The sequence below is a fragment of the Neodiprion fabricii genome, chromosome 4 (genome assembly GCF_021155785.1).
Source record: "Neodiprion fabricii isolate iyNeoFabr1 chromosome 4, iyNeoFabr1.1, whole genome shotgun sequence".
Lineage (NCBI taxonomy): Eukaryota > Metazoa > Arthropoda > Insecta > Hymenoptera > Diprionidae > Neodiprion > Neodiprion fabricii.
In genome coordinates, this window is record NC_060242.1 from 21,002,183 (window position 1) to 21,026,463 (window position 24,281).

The window sequence follows — 24,281 nt, forward strand, 5'->3', positions numbered from 1 at the left end:
ATATGCATGCACGCATGCATACACAATTATTGCGGGGATTACCGACGTTTCGTCTTTAATGACGGAAAATAACTCTGCCTGTCGCACTGCATAAATCCATAACAACATCGTGCATACATGTATGGAACATATTATACACAATACGTAATCCTGCACGGCTTTGTAATCAGATTGTATTACTATTTTGTACGTTATACTAAGATTCCAGGGACGATAAAAGAACGGCATCCATCCGTCGTCAAAAAGCGCATGCGCATGTATATATAGGTACCGTTCGGTTTACCTGTATATATAATTTATTCAGTTCGAGTTCTTTCGGTCTGTTATAGAGCGTAATTTCTTCACTCGGTTTAGTTTGATAGAAGAAAAGATGAAATACATGACAAGGAATGCTGCAGACGCTGAATTTCCTAAACTGAGTTTCGATACAGAAAAATTTATGGATATAGTCTCTTTATCCCAAAATTTGTATTCATTTTTTCTTCTTAATCAAGTTAAGCGACACGAATGTCTAGTGATTTTGGATTTTTTAATACATACCGCTTTCGTGACTGAGAATCTTCGATAGAGCTTTGAAAATGACGAATTATGTCCGAAGTCTGGGATAATATTTCAAGTAAACTATTATGAAGAACAAATGTATGTACCTGAAATTTCAATCGACCAAGCATGATCGAAACCACTAATAAACAGATCTTGAAGATCGAATGGAACTTGTGGAGCTGAACAAAAACGCGAAATTGCAGACTGGATGCTACGTATCGTATAATCGTAATCAGACCTCGGAACAAGTGAAAAACTTGATACACTTAGCTTCGAGACTTTGAATGCGTAAGAAGGATTGGAATACCCAGAGTTCCGGGCAGTATTCGAGTACTTGATAAAGCTAATTCGACTCACCGATGCAGCGCGCCTCGACTCCGTCAGATGTCGTCGTCGTGTCGAGATACTGCAGAAACGTTCCGGGTGCAGTGACGAGGAGGGCTGAGGTCTTTGGTCGCTAGTGGACCCAGGAAGGTGCTGATGGTTTCGCCGCGTTAGCGTAAACGACCGTGGCGTTGTTGGCGGTACTCTGATTGCTCTGGGAGACGCCGCCCTGGCCAACGGTACCAGCGTCGCTGACCTGCACGGACGCAACGCCCATCACGCCCTGCTGGAAGTTGAAGTCGAGGGAGCCTTCCATCGACAGCTCGTGCTTTATCACCTGTGCCAAATGGCAAAACCCTAAGGTCACACTCCAAGTCCATCGGAATGCCATTTCCTCGTCTTACCTCCAACTCTCTTACCTCTTCTACGTTGCAGTCGAAGCCGCCGTGCAGCGACTCGATGTTGATGTTCAGGTCGTCTAGTAGCGTCGCGTTGTTCAGGGCCCCCATCAACTGGCCCATCATTGTGCTCGGTGTCGGCGTGCAGGGCGATGGCGTGTGCGGTGGACTTGGACCCGCGGGCCTTGTTTGCGCTTGACGCTGTTGATGCTGTTTCTGTTGCTGCTGTTGCTGGTTCTGCATTAGGTACTGCGGTGGTTGCTGTTGCTGTTGGCTTCCCCCCAACGACGACGGGCTAGGTTCACTTTGCGAATAGGACGGTGACATGCCGGAGACTGGGCTCAGGTTCTATTGTAAAATAATAAAATCACGCTTGTCACCGATAATTAAATCTCAACAACGAATCGAGGGATCCCAGAAGTAGTTCAACGGATTTCAACCGGCTCAAGAATCCATGGGATGAACACTCTCGCGTTAAAAGTGTGTCGAAACAAAGGTTCGAGAAGTGCACCTAACCGTTGGGCAATCAAGTGATACAGGAGAAACTTTTCCAATAAAAAATACCTCATATATTATACACGAACGAATAGTCCGTGAAAGATCATCAATATCGGTCAAACAATATGGATTTCTCGATACGAACAACATTGTGACTTCACTGTTGTTGTCAATCTATAATGAGGTGTTGACGGTTCAACTTCGATGTTATCAAACTTATTCTTGTTTTAGATGTCTGACTAGATTAGCTCGACGTTGTGACTTTTTGAATCTCTGACTTATCAGGTTTTCGTTTCAACACAACTTCGACCTGACCGTGCGTCCAACACATCGTTAAAAGGTTCGATGATAGAGGGTCACGCGGATCAGAATGGAAGTCCCATTCGTTATGCTAACCATTTGACAGGCGCAGGGCTGGAGGCGGTGGTGAGGACATCTCTGCTGGTTGGCGGACTGAGGCGTGGGTGGTAAGCCGTAGGATGAGGACCCGGTGCGCAAGGAGTTGTTCCGCTGGTACTGCGCCTCGTAGTAAGAAGGTGGAGGTCCGGTCTGCTGGTGGTTCGGCGGTGAGGTTTGGTACATTTGGTATGATTCCAGCTTCATGGACTCGGCCAAGCTGCCAGCTGAAATGGTCATCTTTTCTCTTTACACACGTCCTATGGCCGTCGGAATCGCTACCGATATCGAGCGCCGCACGACGCTAATCGACCTTTGCTACTCACCGAGCTGATCGGGGCTGTAGGATGGCGCGTAGGATGGTGTCCAGTCGGGCTCTCCGAAGACAGCGGGAATCGGACTTAGCCTGCCACAGGACGAAGCGTTGCTGGAAGCCCGAGGTCTGTGGAACATGAAACATGGTCATAGGAAATATCGAATGACAGATCAAGTTTAACGAACGTCGGGTACGTATATTAACGTGGAATTCATTGTGGCCACGAAAAAGGTCGAAAAATCTCTTCCGACTCACCCCTGACCTACCCTGACTACAATTCTGACTGATAGTGCCAATTCCAGTATATAACAAATGAAGCTCCTAATAAGACTGTACACTGTAAGTAAAATGCCATTATATTACCTTTTACATACTACATATGGGTGTGAATCTGACAGTATTTGATGCCAGTGTAGCACTGTCTTACGTTTATTTAACGCTATATGACATTAAATTACAAATTACTTCGACTATTGAAGGTTCAAAGAGTATAGAGAGATAAAAAGTGGCGTAGAGAATCAATCACGTATATTCGAGCAATTGTAAGATTTATGCTCACTATTTTTCATCACTCTTCAAATTTACATTTTTATTTATTTTTATATTTTCATCAGGATAAACGCACAGTTTGTAGCCTGCACTGTGCCATATTTGGCCAGACACATGTAAAGCACAGTCGTAATTGCTTCTAGCATTACAAATCCATCCAATTAATGAAACATTCGTACAAGCGAATCAGATCGTTCCACCACTCGACGTCGTGTATGAAAATCAAATTTTACAGTAATCAAAGCCACCCACAGTCCACTCTTGTACCATTTGTGGTCAGGCCTTCGTTTACATATGATGGATATGGTATGCACAAATGGATTAATTAATGGTCACATACGATACCGAGGTAGTCAAAAAGGATACATATACTCTATTACCGTTGAAAATTTCAACCTTACGATCAAGTTGTGGATTCGAGAGACTCACCGAAAGTCCGGCGAAAGCTGAAAACCGCTTGCTGAGTGGAGAGGACTGTCCGGAAACAGGTCGAGGCCCTCACTGACGCTGCTGCTGGGACTCGGTGTAGCGTCGGCCTGAAGTCCACCGTTTCTAAGCGCCTCGACCTTCTTCTTTACGCGACCTCGACGCTTCTCGAACTTACTCGTCTCCATCGACGTCGCACTGTTATGTGTCAAAGAAAAAAGAAAAAGGCATGGTCATTACATGTGCCGCGACCATCGACACGATTTCACTCAAGGAACTGGACCTTCTGCATAATTATCATCATCATCATCATCATCATCATCATCATCATCATCGCGAAAAGTGTTGAGGGTGCAAAAAGTATTTCGGTCTGAAGTATTCTTCGACATTGTACACAACTGGTTATCCTTCGTGGTTACAGAAGCCTTGTACATAATACGGTTTAAAAAAAATACCAAGATACACTGGAGATTCAATAAAATATTGAACTAACGGATCGGTGAACTTTCCTTACTTTTACTCTTCATCGTCGAATGAAGAAGTAACTGATCTGGCTTCGACTGAATCCGTCTTCGCCATCCATCCCACATAGCCGCCATCAGTCTGGCACGCTGATCTCTTTTTTTATTTTTTTAACAGCGAACGAAAATAGTGCGTAATTTTAACTCACCGTCGCCGTGCCGATTTTCCTGGCTTTGCATCCGGGTTTATCATCCACCATGAACTCTTGCCAGTTCCTTCGTTCTGCACCCGCATGAATCTATTGTGCAGCGACAAATTGTGCCTTATCGAATTCTGAAACAGAAATTGAAAGCGTGGTGGTCAGTCGGACTGTACTGTCATAAATGATCGCTCGTTGCGAACGGTGCGTGAGGATGAGAATGATAATCGCACGATAAGGACGTATGTTTTAACTGTTCTTTTCATAAAACTTGGGTTAGCAATTGCTCTCCGCGACAGCGTATGTTTAGTGGTAGCACATGCGTCAAAGTAACGAGTAGCGAGCGTTTCAGACGGTATAAAGTCAGTCTTCGGATGAACAGCGCTGGCAGTATATCCTCGGTTCTTCATTAGGCAAATTGAACTAGTCGTACCCACTACATTCACAATCGTACGTTTCCGGTTTATTTGTAAATTCAAAAGCTTCTACACTGATTCAACGACGCTACCTTGTATGTATATACGTACACGTATACAAATATACATGTATACGCACACGCACGCACATCTTCTTTCTTCCGGATTAAAAGGATCCCGACCAATCTAAGAAATCTTTGAGATCATTCTACCCCCCTGCCGTATATATCCCTCAAGCAATGCTATAGCCTCGATTCGTTGGTCTTCGTTTACTATCGTCTGGAATTTAATACCGAATGCGAAGCGAGTTCTTCCAGAAAAAGGGAAGGGCGGTTTATCCGGGAGACTCGTTAAAAGCCGAAGGATAGAAAACGCGGGATTATAACGCGACACGCGACGCGTGTATAAATCGGGAGCAAATTCTCGATCCTCGAGTCGCTACCAAAGGATGAAGGAAGCATCACAATGCCGGTCGAACGCCTTCACGGACGACTTACGGTATCATTTCCTTTTCCCCCGTTTCCCGAACCACCCCGCGACGGTTCCTCCTCACGTCCGAAGCCCAGCGAACGGCCCTCGACGAGGAGCGAAATAGTGATCGAGACGACAACGGATAGAAGAGACAACGACGACGGCCACCAGACAGACTATAGTCGAGTTTACAGCCACGGTATACCCCCGTCGCCTTTATCGACGCTGCCACCGGCAGATGAAGACATTTTTGGCGCCACCCCCAGTCACTCTTTCTTCGACCCCCCCTCCCCCTTGCGGCCCGGCGGCGCAGTCGGTAATGCAGGGGACAAGGTCGTTCCGGGGGTTTTAAGAGAGACCGAACCCCCGACTCGAATTCGGAACCCCAAAATGAGACTCGTTCATCGCTATTCGGGCACCAATAACTGCGTCTGTAATTTTCGGCAGAGTAGAAGAATCCGGGAATATCTCGATTCGTTAACTATCCGTCACCCCCCTGCCCGCCAAGTTTTGTTTTATACCTGTTCATCCGTTTCTATTATTATCGTTGTTATTATTGCTTCAATATCTTTATCGCATACTTCTGATGATATTCTTCAGGGGATGGGCGAGGCTTTCGCATAGTCACAGCTTTTGAATCCGATGGGCTCCTTAAGACGAATGAGAAGACGAAGTAGAAGAAAAAGAAAGGAATAAAAGAAAGAGCAAAAGTTTTCGCAACACTTGTATATAATGCCAGTGGGGGACGAAACAATAACGATAATAACTATTTGGCGGTGACGTTTGCTACTGAAGAAAAAGGGGAGAAATCGTAACCCCATTGCCTCTTCCAAATATATTTATTATCTGGGGTTAACCTCTTTTCGACTACCGGTGAAATGACCCGGGCATTTGAAAATAAGGTTGGTACGTTGTCGAGAAAAAAAATTTCTTTTTGAACGACCATTTTTCCTTCGTCGCGTCCGATTTATATGATATGGTATACAATATCATGTAATATTCGTCGAATAAGAGTGATTCACGTGTCATTTCATTCGAGACGCCCAGAGCAGTTTTATACACCCGGCAAATTTTTACAACGTCATGCGAGTTTGATTTGCCCGGCATACGGGAGTATACGCATGGTGATTCACTTTTATATACCTAAGACGGCCGTGTTATATATATGGACATGCATATCTGAAAGTCTGGACTTTCCCCGAGGCATCGAAGACATTTGGAAATAGCCGATACGGCTAGCTTAGTACATGCATATTGCAGCGAAGAGATTCGTCGATTTAGGATCTGAAAAATGCCTCTCATCTTATTTTTTATTCAACTTATATTGACCGACGGCAGATGCAGCAAGTGGGAAATAATGAATTCAGGGTTTGACGCAACTGCGGAGCCGTGTGAGAAACTCGCGGCGATAATTCGTTCCCCTATTTTTAGACGAGAGGAGCTCTGGATATTCGTAACTATTCGAATAACGGGGGTGAAAACGAAATTTGAATATCGGAAAAGACGCCCTAAATCACCGAGACGTAGTATTGAATACTCTCGCGATAACTCAGAAGAAGAGAATCGGTACTACAAGGCAATAAATTGTAAAACTTTTTAAAAAATTGGTGAACGATGTTTTAACGCGAAAGAATTTTTCTACCCTTCGAACGTAATTCCGTACAATTTTTAATTACAAAAGCATAAAAAAAAAAAAAAAAAAAACTCTCTCTTTCCAATCCGATCAAACGAAAAAGTGAAATGTAAGATCAGCAATAATGCACCGATGTTTATTCGTTTCAGACTCTGTAACTAGTCTATACATATACAACGCAGCATGCACTGCAAACAGACGACTATGAACAAGTGAAAATGGATTGAATTGAAAGAAAACGACAAAGAAACGCGACGCCGATTCTGTACCTTATATCTCTATACGCAGATTTTTCCTCAAATTTATTGTAGAAAATTTAAAGTGATACGACTTCGGAAAATACTCGCGTGTGTGTGTGTGTGTGAGTGTGTGTATACACATATACGTATAGTATAACTAGGCCGACGGGGGCGCTTCGGCACAAAACTTGGCGCGTAATGTACGCGCCAACGCATTACGCGCCAACGCACTTTACAACTATCGTAAAAAAATATCTGCGGTAACGCAACGCGGCAGCAGCAACAGCAGCCGGAGGAGAACACCTCGCAAACTCAACTCCGGAATGCTTACCCCCGAATATCCTATAGCCTCGATCCCCCCTTCGACCCCGTCAATTTAATCGACGACGAGATGTTACGACCACGGCTCTTCTACATTTCGTTTCCCTTTTTATCCACTCTTTTTTCCATCTTTCTTCGTTCGCAGATCGGATTGATTCAAGGGTAGGAATTTCGTATGATTTTGGAAAATTTTTTTAATAAAAACTTCACGTTCTTCAAATTGATTTCGAAACAGGTTTCACGTCGTTTCAGTCGTTGAACGAATTTTTCACCACTCGTTTCTCGAAACTTTAGCGATTTCCCAATGCATAGAAAGATTCAAGAGATCTTAATGACGGTATTCTTGATAATTTCACCGCGAGATTGCAAAAGATTTTATCCGGGATTTATAGAGATATGTGACGTCATGTCAGTGATTTCATGGAAGTTCGAAGGTTTCAAACGATTTCGAAACGTTTCACGTGTACCCGTTTTACAACGCTGAAAGATATTTCGTTTCGGTATAGTTGCTAAGAAATCAATGCAGCGAAATGAGTATCGAACTAATTGGAAAGAAGAATTATCTGATATGAAATTACAGTAATCGATTCTAAATTTTCTGCTGGCTCAAAAATTCACGTATTTTCAATTGAAAAAGGTTGCAACACCACTTGATTGTTACTTCAACGTCAAATTACCGCAACAGCGACAAGATATTGAAAAATGTATAAATAATATCGCATACTAGATTTTACGATCAACGGCTACTATATTCATTTTGATTTTTTAACTATACACCTAAATTTTTCGGATACGGTGAAAAGTAGAAATAGTTAATAACTGTACAATAAGCCCAAACAAAGATTTATTTTTTTTTTTTTTATATATAAATGATTTCAAAATAATTTCCAAATTGATTTAACCCTCGACTATCAAAAAGATTCTATTTCAAAGATTTCAAGCGATTTCAAAATATTTCATCGGCACCAACAAACTATATAATAGCTTGAACATTCTTTTTTAAAAACCTCTCGATTCTCGGTTGCAGGTAAAAGGTGAGAAAATCGAAATCTGCGTCACCAGATCTGCGATCGAAAGAAGGAACAAGGATCATCTACAGCAGAAAAGGAAAAAGCGAGTACTGCGATCAGAGATATTACGTGAGTCAGTGAGTCAATGAGTCAGTCGGTATTCTTTCTTCTTCGGTTTTCTGTGCCATAGGCAGGCCCAAGGAGGTGGATGGATAGGTACCTAGAAAACGACTCCTCGGCAAGGCTTTACGAGAACAGTTATATCGTCGTTCAGAGTCTAGTTTTGGGAGACAGTCGGGCGACCCGACGCGCGAGCAGAATATAACCAGTCCGGAGCGAGTTTCTGCAAATACGACTTTTCTCAAACTTTTTTTCCAACCTATATCATCTCCTCCCTCCTCCATGTGAATGTATGCGTATTGCGCCCTCTCCGCGCATCGAGATCCGACAATTTCGATCGAAGAAATTGACCCGTCGCTCCGTTTGATCGACTTTTTCATAGTTTTTGCCTTAAAATTTTTTTTCTTTTCGTTTCAAAAGATGAACCGTAGCATAAAATAGAGAAATTCTGACTTCTGTTTCACAACAATGATGCTTAATGATCATTTCTCCGGATCACTTGAATCCGTGTATAAATTGTAATAAATTACATTATTTCACGTTGGTGGAATAGATTTCCTTCCATAGCAGAAAAATAAATAAAAGAAAAAATTGAAGATCGGAAAGGGGACCATTTTTAGCAATGCTGCATCGTAACCAGTAAAATTTGACGACGATTTTGTGATGTATAGATTATATTATGTACGGCTAAGTGTATGTACGTCTATATCTTCCGAATGGAAGAAAAAGAAGAAGAAGATGACGAAGACGAAGAATAAGTATAAGTATAAAGTACATGTAATAACTGGAAGTGAGGAGACAAAAAAAAGTTTTGCGGCTCGTGTGTGTGTGTGTGTGTGACTGCTGCAGGAAACTTTTACTTTGATTGGGATTGGGGTTGGATGTTCGTAGTTAAAACTTGTCCGAATGGATACTGTCACCGCTGCATCGTTGTATGAGAAAGAGGAGACTCGTTCGCATTGGCTACTTAGGTTATTATGAGGGATAACAAGCCGAGATGGGGTAGGGGGGGATTTTCATCCAATATGTCATTAACGAGGATGGGATGGGAGTTTGTGCAGTTAAAAACTGTGGGCGATGAATAAAAAAAAAAAAGAAGAAGGATAGAAAAGAAAAGAAGTGACGAAAACTGAAATTGGGGATCGGCTATGAGAATTGATTCCTTTTCCCTGTTATTATACGACGAGGCCGCGTCGCGTCGTCGAGACGAAATGTGTGTATACGTGTATAGATATATATATATATGTATACATATATACATATTTTGTGTTCTTCTACTTTTTTTCTATTATAATACTTGTTGGGTTATACATATGATATAAAAGATGCCGACGTAAGCGTGTTTAGTGGGAGACAAACGGCACGAGGAGGTCAAAAAACAGGAGAAAACGGGTAAGAAGAACTAGGTAGGTAGGGGAAGAGAGAGAGAGAGAGAGAGAGAGAGAGAGAGTGGGGAGAGAAGAAATAAGCTGCAGGGAACATAACTCGCATTTATTGGATAGAAGGCACCGTACACCCAGTGCTGTATGTCTGTGTGTGTGTGTGTGTGTGTGTGTACATATATATCTATCAATGGCGCCCGAGATAAGAGCGGGGGCACTTTCTTACCAGAGAAGAGGAGGAAGACTAAGACGAAGAAGAGGATAAAGTAGCACCGGTACCGCTGCATACTATTGTGTATTATACCCTTGCTCGCGTACACGATACGATCTATGATATTAAAATGACCATAAGCCCTTATACCCCTCGCTATTCTTTATTGCTCCCGTTTCCTGATATGCTCCTTCTTTCAGTAGCAGCAGCAGCAGCGGCGGAAGCAGCATATCTTTACTGCTTACACCGCGAGTCGTTCATCCTCGACACGCGAATTCTCGACGGGGAAGAGTATGAGAACTAACTCGTAATTCGTCCGATTGATTCTGGCGAGTTAACAGAAATTACTGTAAAAATCATGGTAAATAGTATTCATTCGTTGGCCATATTCGTTCGAACACGACGAAGGCGTTCAATTTCTTGAGTGAAAAACGGCCCACGGTAAGAATTATTATCGATTGACATACGGTGGAATTGAAGGAGGAGCAGGTAGGAGTATGATTACGGCGTCAACCTGTGGGGCGGACAGTTTTTTGATCGATGTATGTGTATTCGCGTTAGGTGGGGCAGCCGGGATTGAAATCCATTCGATTCCGGGATGAAAGGGGTTGACGATGGCGAGCACCGAGGATAGCTTCGACCGTAGTTACCGATCGCACGAAGCACGCGGCCTTCATGACCCAGTTGGCGTTCTTACGCTACGGATATATGTATAAAATTAATAAAAAGAAGTCTAAGAAATTCGCAAGCGAAACGATCAATGATCGAACGAGTGATTTTTAGCCTCGGGCGCACCCAGCCGATTCGCGAAATGTACACAGAACGTTTATTGTTGCACGTATAGCGAAAGTCAGGAGCTGTTGCTGGGAGAGAAAAGGGTGGAGTTCTGCAAGAGTGTATTTTCATATGATTAGGTTTGCTGATCGGTATTGACGACAGGGAATCTAGCCGGCGATCGATCACGGCTGGTGAAATGATTGAATTAAACTGGATGGTAAGCCGATGCGGACATATCATTCGCGCAGTGTGCAGGACGACGAGACACCGCGACGTATCCGGTCGCGACGACGAGTCCCAGGCATCGTCGTCATTCGTCGTGCTATTTCAGTGGTGTTTTTATTTATAGCGTAGCGCGAGCACACACGTCGAACCTCGGCCAACGACGACGACGACGACGAGGCCTTTGTCTTGTCAAAACCACCGGCAGCGATAACCGCCGCGATACAACAACCTGCCCGACAGGAAACGGCACTCATCGCGGACCGTCCGGAGCACGCTGACCGCGGATTGTCGCGGTTACCGGTGCAAAGCCAAACGAAGGGTTTCTGTTTCTGCTCTCTTTAAACTTTCCCTGCCAGTCCATCCATGTCCTCTTCTTCTTCGCAGTCGGAGACGTGCGACGAAGCGCACGTGGAGGAAAGAATCGGGGAATGAAAGAAGGCTGCGCGAGATGAGAAGACAAGTGCAATAGATTGAGAAGGATTGGAAGACTTTGTTCAATGTCGACGATCCAGAGGGACGCAGCTTCTGTATTGCGTCGACGGGGGGTTAATTTCGACCATTCGCATCGCGGGGTGACTTTTGCTCGTCGCCGTGCTGCGTGCCCGTCTAATAACCCCAGCGACCGTCACGGTGGTAATGCGATTCCGAGAAGAGGACGAGGAATGGAAAGGGTGGCGCTTTCCACGTACCGGTAATCATGCTCGAAAAATCCGTTCCACACACACGCGCGCAACGCGATCGATTCAATGACCACCGATCCGTTTCCCACCTTGCGGTTCGGTAAGTTCGGAAAGAGAAAAGTCACTTTGTTGCGTGTAACAGAGATGCCCGGTATAATTTGGGGGGGGAGAGGAAATTGGAGCCGAGGAAGACGCGCGTGCATAGAGAGATAGATGGATAGAAATGTTTTCCACTATAAAGGATCGGAGAGCAGTAGAGTTGTCCCTCCTGTTCTCGGAGTACCTCGAGTCTTAAATTATTCAGAGCACGACTACGACGAGCGTACAACATGCCGTGATTAGAAATCACTTATTCACCGAATGGTTAGTTAATAAACAACGGCAGAAAGAAGCCGCAACGATGATAATCAAGAAGAAAGGACAGTAGAGTGTAGCAGACGATGAGGAGAAAATAACCAAACAGACTCACAAAGAAGGGTCACTACTGCCGATTTGCACACCAACCGGGTCGATTGCCTCGATTCCTTAAAACCTAGTTTAAATCAATGCCGAGAAGTCGAGTCAACGAGCGATAAATTTTTGTGGTCATAAACCGAGGGAACAAAGGAATGAGATAGTAGCAATGACACGACAGATTAGAAAAGATATAAACTGACCCAAATGTAGACTCAACGATAATGCTCGAGACTACTTGAAACCGATCGCGATAAAACTGCGGCTTACCGAAGATGGAAGAAGGACGAGACCGGGAGACAAAGACCGTTCGTCGATGACGACCTTGAATAACAAAAGGAAGTCGAGAAAGCGATTTCTAGATACGGCGAGCCAAAGCCTTCGCTGTCTCCAAATATTAGCGATGACGAACCCAGCGAATGAATGGCCGCGAGAATTTCGATGCAGGCACTTGCCGGGAATTAGGAGTGTAACTCGAATAAGGGTGGGTAGAGTAATCCCGGCTAATCCTGATACGGGATGATAGCTGCGGAGGAGACGCGACGTAACGCGGTGTATTTATGTTAATAGTGCCAATCAGAGTGCCAGACTCTCCTCTCCTCTCGGCGACTGGGTGAGTCGGTTCCTCGGTACGCGAGAGGAGAGAGCCGACTATGCCAATGAGACGATTCGTATGCCAGCCGGGGCTATCTTACCTCGAGTGTGTACCATGTTTATGCATTCAATTACTATCTCTCGTGGCCGCGCATGCACGCGGGTTCCAGCAGACTGGCGCGTCTTCTCCGCACTCGGGGATTCGATTTCCGGATACGCGGAGGCTTAATAGATTGACATTGCGCTCCGAAGGACCGAGGGAGAGCCTTGTGCGGTATTTATTCAGTGGCAGCTACTCTCGACCCCCTATAATCGGAAGGGGCGACCGTCACCGAACGAGACACCACCTCGACTTTTTTACAAGTGGTAAAACTTGACAAGTGCGCGCCCGGCGATGATGCCGAGACGCGTTACGCGGGTTACCGCATCGTCGGGAGTCCCTGACACCTTGACGACAACTTGTACAGGTGGGACAAAGAGTGAGCGAGAAATAAAGAGAGAGAGAGAGAGAAGGAGCGGTAAATGCGACTTTGCAACGGGCCGTTGCGTAATCTGGGAAACTGACATGCTGCTTTGCGCACGTAGTCTGATATCGTATCGTACCGACACAGATATCGGACCAAAGTATTATTTATACACTCTTGAAAACTTGATACGCATGGATGCACCCGTGCATTTGCGAAGAACGCGCTTCGACGTCCGAGTGCGGTGGGTGCCTGCGACGTTAACGTTAAACGGCGATCGGGTTCTACTAAAATAATCAATAATTAAAGATCATCGTTAAACATTGCTCGCGGCGATGTCGAACGCGTTGCGTTATTGCCACGGCATCGTCTATCGTCGGCGGTACTGTAATACCCGGCTCTTAACTTGACCATATAATTACATGAAAGCTAATTAATGATAATAGCTCAATTTATTCAAACTACTATTGTATACCGAGAGCCGTTCCCGTCTGGTGCAGTTGACGCTCAATTATTCGCAATGACACCGTGCTTACTCGGTTACAGTACCGACACCGGAGTTTTATTTTTTTTTCTCCTTCTTTTTCTGCTTCCAACATAGCGACGAAATTCAGCCGGTAATCGGACTCTTACGAGTGCCAATTATCCCCGTCTACACAAATATACACATGTAATACACGTGTGTACGCTATTTAGATAATGCACCAAGTATCTAACCATCGTCGCAGAGTGCATCGGAGGCACGACTATAAATAAACCCAGGCATCGTCACTCGTCGACCTTTGTGAAAATCCTTCCGCTCGGTTCTTGCGAATTTTTCATACTTCCATTATCGTCGGCGGAATAAATTAACTACGATGTGTAATCTCGTAGTAAATATGTCGTACCTATATACGCGCGATATTACGTGTAGCGAAAAGTAAGTCGGCAAAGTCCCCGGAAAGTCAAACATCTCGGTTCACGTTCCTCCTCCCTTATAATAGATTTCTTTATCGTTCGGGCACTGTCCACTATTCTTTTATCTGAGGCTAAAATATCGGCAAATAGAAAAGTGTGCGGAGTAGCAGCATCGGATATATAGAATAGGTATAGAAGAGACAAGAGAAGAAGAGAGATGAGAGAGCATGGGAAAGAAGTTGAAAACTTCACCCTCCTCACTAGGGTAATTGATTAAGTTTCAATGGTTTTTCCTACCCCCCGACCATTTTGCTTTTTCTCCCCCCTCCCTCCCCCTCCCCCTCCCACCGATCCCCCGTTCCTTTCTTCCATTCTTTTACGTCTTCGTTTTGTTTTTCGACTCTTCAAAGCGATAGTTCGACCAATTTTAGATAACGCTTGTCCGAGGCGATCGCTCGCCACCGATATCTTCCTTCCGTTTTATGGCCAAACTACCAGCCGACACACCGCTGTGTATAATAGAAATAGTAAAAGAAAAAAAAAAGAAAAACGCGTCACCGCGTTTCGGAGAAGGGTCAGCTTCCGGAAAAGGAATATCATTCCGTGTACCGGGTCTTGACGGGTCTCACGGTGTACATCTTGTTGCAGAACAATCGTAGAAACTAACGACGAAAGACAAGGTGTTTTCCGAATTCCCGGAATGATTTCCCGACGCCAATAGTATACCGGTGATAATAACGCACGACGGTGTGGCGGGGTTGATAAAAGGAGTGACAAATGTGTACCAGGATTCCCGTACCCTGGACTATAATACGCCGTCCTACAGTACAGGGAAATATATATCGCATGACAGAAGAGGATAGAAGGAGGACCTTCTTCTTCTTCCGCGGCATGCCGATGGTGTAGTATTTTCTCCCCGACCACCCGGTTATAGACTGGTCACGGTAGCTGTGGAGAGAAGAGAAGGATAGAACGAACGGCGAAGGAGTGCTTCCGGTCAAATCAGACCCTGTATACCGGGCAAGTTATCGGCTAGCTGCTTCAGCGCAATTTATATCTGGCAGTATTTTTGCACAATTTGTCCCAGTTACGAGGACACAGGGTCGCTTCTCTTCGCGGTTCGGTTCGGTTTGGTTTAGTACGCGCGCGATCGTTCTCACCTAGAAAAATATTGCCCAAATTTATCGGTGCTGAATTTCTTACCTCAGACGCGAGTCCGGAGTACCGTTCCCTCCGTATTCACTCCCGATAGTTATACTTCATCTGAGCTTGCTTTATGCCCCGTGCGCTCACCACCGTTCAATAAAGAATCACCGAGAGAGGTGCGCTGCTTCGTAACGCGACCGCCCCAACAAAGTCGATTTATTTCCGTCGTGATTCGGTGTATATCCTTGACAATGACGATGGAGCGGTACGTATTCGTACACACCGAATTTTTCATTTCTCAAAAAGAAAACGCTATCCATCCACGTCGATAATTTACCGGTGTAATTTTAGTTTTCAGTTTAATCGGATACCGCAAAACGAAAGCTTCTTTCAATTGAAGATCAATTCAAGACCCGGTACCTGATTACTGGAATCAGCTCCGGAACCTGAGACAGCCGTAATCGAATCACTTTCCCGAAAAACTTGCGATTTTTTCGAATGAAATATCGACTATTAGAGCGATGATTAATCTTCAAAGGGCTGACCTGGCGCTTTTGGCTCTCATGAATCATACCTCTAAAAAATATCGAATTTTAAAAAGAAAAGTCAAGGATCCAAAACGAGTAGGACAAAACCTGATAACAGATAGTGTCATTAACAGATGGCGCTGATTAATTTCCGTCTGAATAATTGAGTTTTCTTTTCCCTAAACGATATTTATTCCAAATTCTTCGCTACCGAAATGATGAATTCGGTGAAGATGTTGGAAATCGACGGTATATCTGAAGGAAGATAGAGAGAGGGGAGAGTATCGAGATCCAGAGGGCTACTATATTGGTAGACGCGGTACGAGGAAGAGGAAAGCGAAAGAGGACGATTCATCGTTCGCCTAGCGTGGGGATCCCTCTTTCGGTTGAGTTCAGGTTTAGCAGAAGAACGGGGTGGTGGTAATTCACGCGCGTGGTCATGATGGATGCCCTCGACGCCCCTGCGGCGTCGCGACGCCTGGCCGGCATCATCCCGGCTCGGTTGGATGGTCCTGGGTGGTCTTACTCTCTAGCTATGCAACCACGCTCTTACACCCCGAGTCTTTTCCGACCAGCGATGCAGACAACCTCCCCCACCCTCCTCATCCTCCTCTTCTTCAGCAGTCAGCACCGGCGGCGTACCTCCGTCTTCTTTGCCGAGGTACGAGAGCGGGTTGAAAACTTTCAAAAAGTCCAGGGAACTCGTGCATTCGACTTGTTCCAGTTACCAAACTTGGTAAATTCCGACATCTTCTTGCAGTCGCAGTGTCGTCGCTCTTGGACAGCCATCTCGACTCACGTTTTCGGCTGCCGTTCTTGTGTTCCGTCGAACGTTCACTGGTACCGAGAATCGCAGTCATTAGACGCCCGAAAAACTTTTCTTCTAATGCATTCCGACGCGTAACGAATCAGACAACTACAAGTCAATTCGAAATACCGAACACCCTGGTACGCGAGGCTGAAATAGGTAAGGTTGACGTAACGAATCATCAGGGGAAAAATCGTTACTCTGCAATATCTGAATAACTTTCAAGGAGTTGCCTTACAAAAATATGAGTACGTTTTTTTTTTTTTTTTTTGTCATAATTTATCAAATTTCAGACGATCCTAAAGGTGCGAAGTAACGATTTCTCGTAAACATGCATTGTTACAGTAACGTTACTAACTGCATGCTCATCCTGGCTAGCTAGCTAGTAATTATACGGGCAGCATGTTTTGATATTTGACAAGTTGAAAAAACATTCCTAAATTTCAAGTTTAACATACCGATACACAATTCACGATTCCACAATCTTTCTAAAATCTAACGGAAAAAGAAGCTCAGTCCTGTATAATGACCGTCAGACGTCACGTGTAAATTCAGCGGCAAACAAATTTGTCTCCATGAGTAGGTATGTCTCATAACATATAAAATGAACGAGTTCATTTCAGGAACTGTTGTTTGATGAGGATGACATTGATAACGTTATAACATTTTCAGAAAAAGTTCGTCATTTCGCAACATTGGGGCTTCATCTAACGATAAAATTTAGTAAACTTTCATACGGTATTAAGAAACTCATATTTCTGCAAACTGAACCTCTTCGAAGTCACTCTCAAGCTGCGAAACAATGATTTTTCGTTCAACGTTAGTTTCGTTACCGTTACTAACTTCAACCTTGTGCTATTTTAACATTAGATTCTAATTTCGTACCTTCAGGCTTCACACATTGAGTTAACATTAAATATTTCTACCGTGTGAAGACTCGAGGAAACACCCAAGAGCACCAGATTTCAAAATCATGATAGATCACAGGATTGACCCAATTGAAATTGAGGGTAAACGCACACTAACCTTGAAGGACAACTAGAAAGTGATCGAGGTTACACTCGGACCTCACAGAAAGAATTCGACAAGAGTATTTTATGGATCAGTAGGTACACACATAGAGATACAAACACTCGAATCTCGTGCGAAGAAACTGTGCAAACACCGCGATTGAAAAGACGGATTACGAGACGTGAGAAGCAAGATTTGCGGATTGAAATGACGAGTAGGTAACAGGGAAGGGCGAAGAAGAAGAAGATAAAAAAAAAATAAATAAAAAAAAAAAAAGAGGGCAGATTAATAATCGCGGACCGGTGGATTCTTGCAGCAGTTACACATGCCGAGGGTTGCATAAACATTCGAGGAATATTGTTTGTCTCGGGGAATTTCATCTCGGGTGAAAAAGGAGGAAGAGAGGAAGGCGACCGGTGAAAAGGCATCGGAGGGGGCGGCGTGATGATGGCTCAAGGGAAAAGGCGGCAACAGCAGCAGCAAGCGGCGTTACCCAGAGAGCGTGTTACCACCACCTCATCCTCATCCTCATCCTCATCCTCATCCTCCTCATCCAGCGAAGGAAGGAAGGAAGGTAGTTTTTTCCCCATACAATGGTACCTGTTTACGATGGCTGCTGGATTGATGGTAGCCCCGTAATTAATAACGTTAGGACCTGCACTTCATCCCCCGTAAACCGAACCGTAGGTATAGAAGAGGGCCGCACGTGTGAAACGAGAAAGTGGGGGGAGGGGGGTTGCGGCCCGTTTTCCGCTTTAAGCGCCTACTGAAAAGATGTTTTCCTCTCGTTCGAGTGAAAAAAATCTTAAACACCCGCCGCTTCTCCGTCTCTCTCCCTCTCGTCCCGGCCTGCCGGAAAGAGACCCGCGAAGCCAGAGAGGTTATTAATTTCCCCACCCCACCGAGCGTGGGGGTGCTAATTGAACGTTTAGTAGGCCGTGTAACTCCCGATGCAAAACACTAATTCCTGAGTGACGCGTCGCTTAATGGATTACAGGGGCTGCTTGGTCGTCCTCTCCTCGTCTACTCCGATAGCTGTTTCTCCGGTCGCCGAAACGAGGCGGCTGTAAGTCGTCTTGAGAAGTAGAACAAAAAAAAAGAAAAAGAATGTCACAATCTCGACTCGCAAACGGAGAGGAAAGATAATAAAAAAAAAATCCCTCATATCGTCGAATTGGCGAAAGAACCTCGAGTTAGTTACCCGCAATAATTTAAAACCCCTCTGAAGAAGACGCAAGGCTCGTAGAGGTGTCTTCGGTAATCGAACTGCCGGAGAGTAAGTGGAGGGAGAAAAAAAAAAAAAAAAAACGGGGGTCAAAAAACCGTCGGAGGAATTGCGAGGGAAGGAGAGAACGGAAGAAAGAAGAAAAATAAATGTGTAAAGAGAGCGGGGAGGGGGAATAAAGAAGCGGAAAAAAAAAAAAAAAAAAAAAATTTGAGGGACAGAAAAAAAAAAGAACACGCGGAAAGGGGTTGTAAATAAAAAAGACCGCGGTCACACGAACAGGGCGCACTAATGTCTCCGCGTGGCTATCAATCAAACCTCATCGCGGTTTTCCCCCTTTTCCTTTCCTCTCCTTCTCTATCTCTCTTGAGAGCTTCCGCCCTCTTCTGCCCGCGTTTATACTCTCGAGGTGCCTGCGGCCTCGGGAACGAGGAGGCGGACAGGTCACCGCCGCCTAGCTCTACGCCCCCGCAAAAAAACTACGTGTTTACATGGTGACAGACAAGCGAGCCTTGCACCAACACCGGCAGCCTCGGGTTATCGTTTTCGGGTAATAAAGGCTCGCGACAGGTTGATCTTTCGCGGTGTAACGAAATGACGCGGTCTTTCCTCCCGTTTGCTGAGAAAAAGGCGAGAAGAAGGAGGGTGAATGTTGTTATTTACCCGAAGGATCAGACGACGCACTGTCCACTAAACGAAATCTCGCAATAAAATCCGGAAATACCTAAACCTTGTCAAGTTGCACTGTATCTGTAATATATTTCCGCAGGGTAATGCACCGATAAAAAATTAAACCACTTTCGTAGCTTTGATCAGAAAATTTGTTATGTATTACTGCATCTTTTTTTTTTTTTTAATAACGAATACGAACTAAACACACAGATGATGGTTGAACCAATTCCGATAAACTGCAGATAATAAAACTAAATAGTTACTTTTATCCAATTTTCCTGTAACTAGAACAAAGATTAACCATCGTTACTGTAACGATACTTCTTGCACCAAAATTTATCTCGGTATCGTGCATCGTAAGAAAAAGTATCTGGCATTATTCTATACACGGCGTTAGTTTTGCACAAGGTAAATCTTGTAACGAAGACGGGAAAGAAAGAAAAAAACAAAAAAAAAAAAAAACACCGAGCGTATCTTTTCGTTGAATAACGTTGATGTAACGCGATATATTGCTGCAGCTTAGAGAAGGAAGTCGACGAGAAGGAGCCAGCAGCTGGCGCACGTGGCACGACGCCACGTACGACTCGCGCCAATTTTCTGCCCGTTTAAGCTTCAACAAAACGCTCTAATTCGTTACTGCTGCGCAGTTCGAAATTTCGTAATTGTATATTATGCCCACGGATGTTGTATGGACGGTAGGAAGATCTGGAGATCGTAATTTGAATGCGATACAGTTTGTATAATGCGAGTCTCTCATTCGTCGTATTACGTCATGATATCATACCCGTAATCGAAGGTCTTGGCGAACGAGATTACAAGAATAAGACGACGATGAGCGACTTCAAACGCAAATTGCGCAAGAATTGAGGAAAAATGAATCGCGCGATGATCGGTTTGTACGGAATTGACGAAAATGTCAAAGAAATCCAAGATTTATGAACCTCAAGCTTAATCGAAGAATCGAACGTTCGTCAATACCAGAGTTCCAATTATGAAGAAAAAGGTTATCAGGCTAAAGTCGAGGATCTCATGCTTACCAGATTCAACTGATCCAGAAAAAATTGATCGTTAAATTTCATCATCGACGACCGTTTGAGTCTTCGATCAAGCCTGATGGATCGAAATTTCAGGAATCCAAATTTCGCTGCCTTCAAACGTCGGGAAGATGCTCGATAAATGTCCGTAAAAAAATTTGAGAAAATGATCCGACAACGACCATTTCCATTTCCCGTGACTTCTGGACGAAAGGTTATCGGATGAAAAAAGCAGAGAGCCAGGATCTGCCAGGCATTAGCATGAGAATGAAGCACTCCGAGTCCCGTCCCATCGGGTATTTGGAGGCGCAGCGATACACGCGAGGAATTCAATTTGATAAATTCGATAGGCCAGTAGGTATAAGGCAGTATCAGGCTGGAGGTTCCATTTAATAATAATAACGCGGTGAATTTCGAAACTCGAGTGGTGAGCCCCCGGACTATTGGCCAAGTTTTATTCTCCCCCTCCAGCCGCTGTATTAGCATAATAATTGCGCAGTATTCTTATTTCCATTCTACACATCGGCAGCCAGACTCGTAGATGTACCCCAGGAACTAGACGAGAGCCGCCCAATATACACGTCGTATACAATATCGGCTTCGTTCCCCCTTCCGAAAAAGCCCGCCCCCCTTGTCGAGTCCCAGAAATGGATATGAAAAAGTTGAGACGATTTCCATGATAATCCCGGAGGACGTTCCTCTCGGCCTATAATATCAGCTAGGCGATGCCGCTGTCGCTGTTCCTGCTACCGCTTTTCTAACCAGAGTGAAAAGTTCTATATTCTTTGGACAGGTTGCACGTCTACTTCGAATCGCTCTCGTATAAACCGACTTTTTCGCGTTTCTCCTACGGATATATACTTTCCCATTATTATTACCATTACTAACATCATCATTATTATTATTATTATTATTATTATTCTTAGCCAACTAAAATCTACATCTCTACAGCAAACATGCTTTACGATTTAGTTTCTCATATATTTACATTGGTCGATCTACCACCACCCCCACCACCCCAACTTCTTGCGGAAAAACAGTAATCAAGGTGGATATCCGAGATGGACATACACAGCTTGGGGCGGTTTGTTTGTGTTACAGACATGAAGCTACTTGAGAATACCCGGTTTATACGACTCTTCCTTAATCCCAAATCCTCAATGAAAGAAGGCCATACATGGTAATTTATGGACAAAAAAACAAAATTGGTAAAATGATTGGTTTTTCCGTAGCACACGGTTGTGACGTATCTGAAAATGAAGATCGCGTCTGTTCAAATCGTAAAGTGGATGAAAATCATCAGGAAACGACACTCGCAAGTTTTTCACTTTGATATTAGGCGTACCTTGCAATTATATTATAAATTTCGGACGAGTTTCTTTTTGAAACGAAACAACTATGCCATGTCTGAACTATCGTTTTCCTAATTTTCCAACTTTTATCATCCAAACTGATCGGATCACGGACGTTAAGGATACCGACTGTTGCAAGAAGACCAAGTTCGGTTAGTAAAATTCCTATAAGGTGCCCACTCCAACCGGATTGAGCCGCTTATAGGATACCTAGGCTGATATACTTTTAGAATTTCTTCAAGCTCCGCAAAATCCCTCGGCATATGTATTCGCTTTGGGCATTGATATAAGTAGATAATCTTAGAATGGATAGGGTATCACCGAAAGGGGAGCTTCGACAAGAAAGTTAAGAGTGTCGCGTAATGGGGTAATCGTCGCCCGAAACAAAAAAAAAAAAAAAAAACAGGTCACATAGCAAGAAGCTTGTCGTGCATAAGAGGTTAAGCGTATAATGCCGAACAGTTGAAGGTTGTCTTCGAGGATGATAAGAGTATTTATAGGAAAGGAAAAAATATTAATACCTACAGGACGAGATGTGGATGGAAGGGGTAAGGCAAGAGGAGGGTGAGGATGGCTGTGGGTCGCGGTCGATACCTTGAAGACGTCGATGCAGAAGGAGCAGTCACGAGAAGAAAGTAGTGTATATGGGTCCAACGAACGAAGGAGGAAGGAAGGAACGAGAGTGGTTGTAGAGGTCTCGTATAGGTGAGCGCGCCCGCCGCCGACTCAAGTCGACTCGAGGGAAGAAAAATGATCCATTAATCTGAAACCCAAAGTCTGCCGGCGCCGGGCGTCGCGGCGGCGGCAGCGTCGGTGGCGGCGGCGGCGGCGGTGGTGATGGTGGTGGTGGTGGTGGTGGTGGCACAGGCTCACCCACTCCCTTACTCTACACACTAGTCCAGATGATGTGCCATACCACGCACCCGAATCCACCAACACCGTTTCCAAATCCAGTATAGGTGTACGAACTATCCCTAGCCACTGTGCGCGCAGCGTCGATCCACGGAGCTAAGCCTTCAAGCGCTGCGCGAATAAATTCTCAAACACGAAATTACGATGATAAGAGAAAATTCCTAGTCAAGAACACATGCCGTATGCGTCATCGTTGGATAGATCCTCAATCCACTTCTGTCATCACGATGGATAATTATTTATGCTGCGGTGTACACCGTTGATGATTTGGAACGAAAATCCGTGTTCATAAATGTGAATTAAATCCAGGCTTCGAGGTCATACATGCTCCTTGGAATACATCGATAAGTGATCCTGATTCCAGGTATGAACCTTATTGAAATTTAGACTTTCAACGTAGCGGATGTGACTTGAAACTGAGTTAATGGTAACGCACTTGGCGTTGGAGAGAAGGAGTATGGCCGGGCTGGGGTAAGAGGAGTTTCGAGTGACGTAAAGACGGTTGGCCATACCCACGTGTCAGTAACGCGCCATTACCCTACGACCGGCGAGTGTAAAGTGTGAAGAAGGAAGCATCCTGTTGGCGATCCGTAGCGCAATAGCATCGGAGAAATCCATGCAACGTCTCTTAAAAGAGTATCGACTCCACGCCCAGTCGCCGGTTTCCTCTAAGTTCGTAAAGCCCTCGTAAAACTCCGGTCATCCCGTCGTAAAAGATAGTAAAACGCTAGCTCGGATCCGAAGGCGAAATTGGAAGAGAATAACGAAACCATCATCGGGGGGCTGCCTTGCTTTCTTCTTCCCTCTCCCGATGTCCGTTTCTCGCTAATTTCATCCTACGTTACATGCTGGGCATCCACCTTTCGGATGTACCATGTACCGCAAAATTGGCGCTTGCCGATTCGGGGCCTGAACGAGAAGCACGTGAGGTTGGCACCTACACACGATGCGTTACACGCTGGATCAGAGGCTTACAGAACGAGCGAGCAAGCAACGCGGAGTTGACCCTGGCTGAGTTGCAATTGATCTCAATCAGGCACTCGGGAACCCCGTTGATCGTCCCACGCATTCAGCTTAGGCTCGACCGCGCGGTAAGCTCTTCTGAACTGCCCACGTTTGTTCGTTTCACTGTAGTGTCTACATTGTACATATTGTAATGTTGCGCGTCGTATGCAGAGAAAACAGATGTACTGGGTGTCTCGATGCAACGTTCAAGTTTATCACCTATCGAGCAGCGTACCGACCAACCGAACCGATTAAAAATCGAGGAGCTAAGCGCAGTTTTCGAATCGGTGTAAAATCACCCGAAGTCACGTGACAAAGTAAGTCATTGAAAATTTACTTGAAATCTTTCGAGTCCGTGAAATTACTCCAAGTCATTTGAATCGATCTCAAGAGTTTTGGAGACCTTACAAATTCGCGATGTCACTTCATATGACCCCGAATTGAAGAATTTCGAAATGCACGAAGTTGCTCGATCAGGTATTTGATATTGATACGAAGATGTTCGCAATCTTTCGAATTCGTCAAGTGACTCGAAATGACTCGTCTAACTCGAACTCGCCGGTAATACGAGTTCAACCGAAGTCC

General features: G+C 44.7%; 1 protein-coding gene across 1 annotated transcript in view; it reads right to left on the bottom strand.

Annotated features, from left to right (window-relative positions):
- The window catches only part of LOC124181735 (forkhead box protein O), a 118,525-nt gene that overhangs the window by 26,188 nt on the left and 68,056 nt on the right, over positions 1-24,281 (bottom strand). Inside the window, exons 2-7 of the mRNA XM_046568570.1 lie at positions 4,121-4,245; positions 3,454-3,648; positions 2,486-2,601; positions 2,160-2,386; positions 1,287-1,613; positions 901-1,204 (exon numbers count right to left, since the gene is read on the bottom strand). Of these exons, the coding sequence (XP_046424526.1) occupies positions 1,001-1,204; positions 1,287-1,613; positions 2,160-2,386; positions 2,486-2,601; positions 3,454-3,648; positions 4,121-4,245 (1,194 nt within the window). The 3' untranslated portion in view covers positions 901-1,000. The remainder of the gene's footprint in view (positions 1-900; positions 1,205-1,286; positions 1,614-2,159; positions 2,387-2,485; positions 2,602-3,453; positions 3,649-4,120; positions 4,246-24,281) is intronic.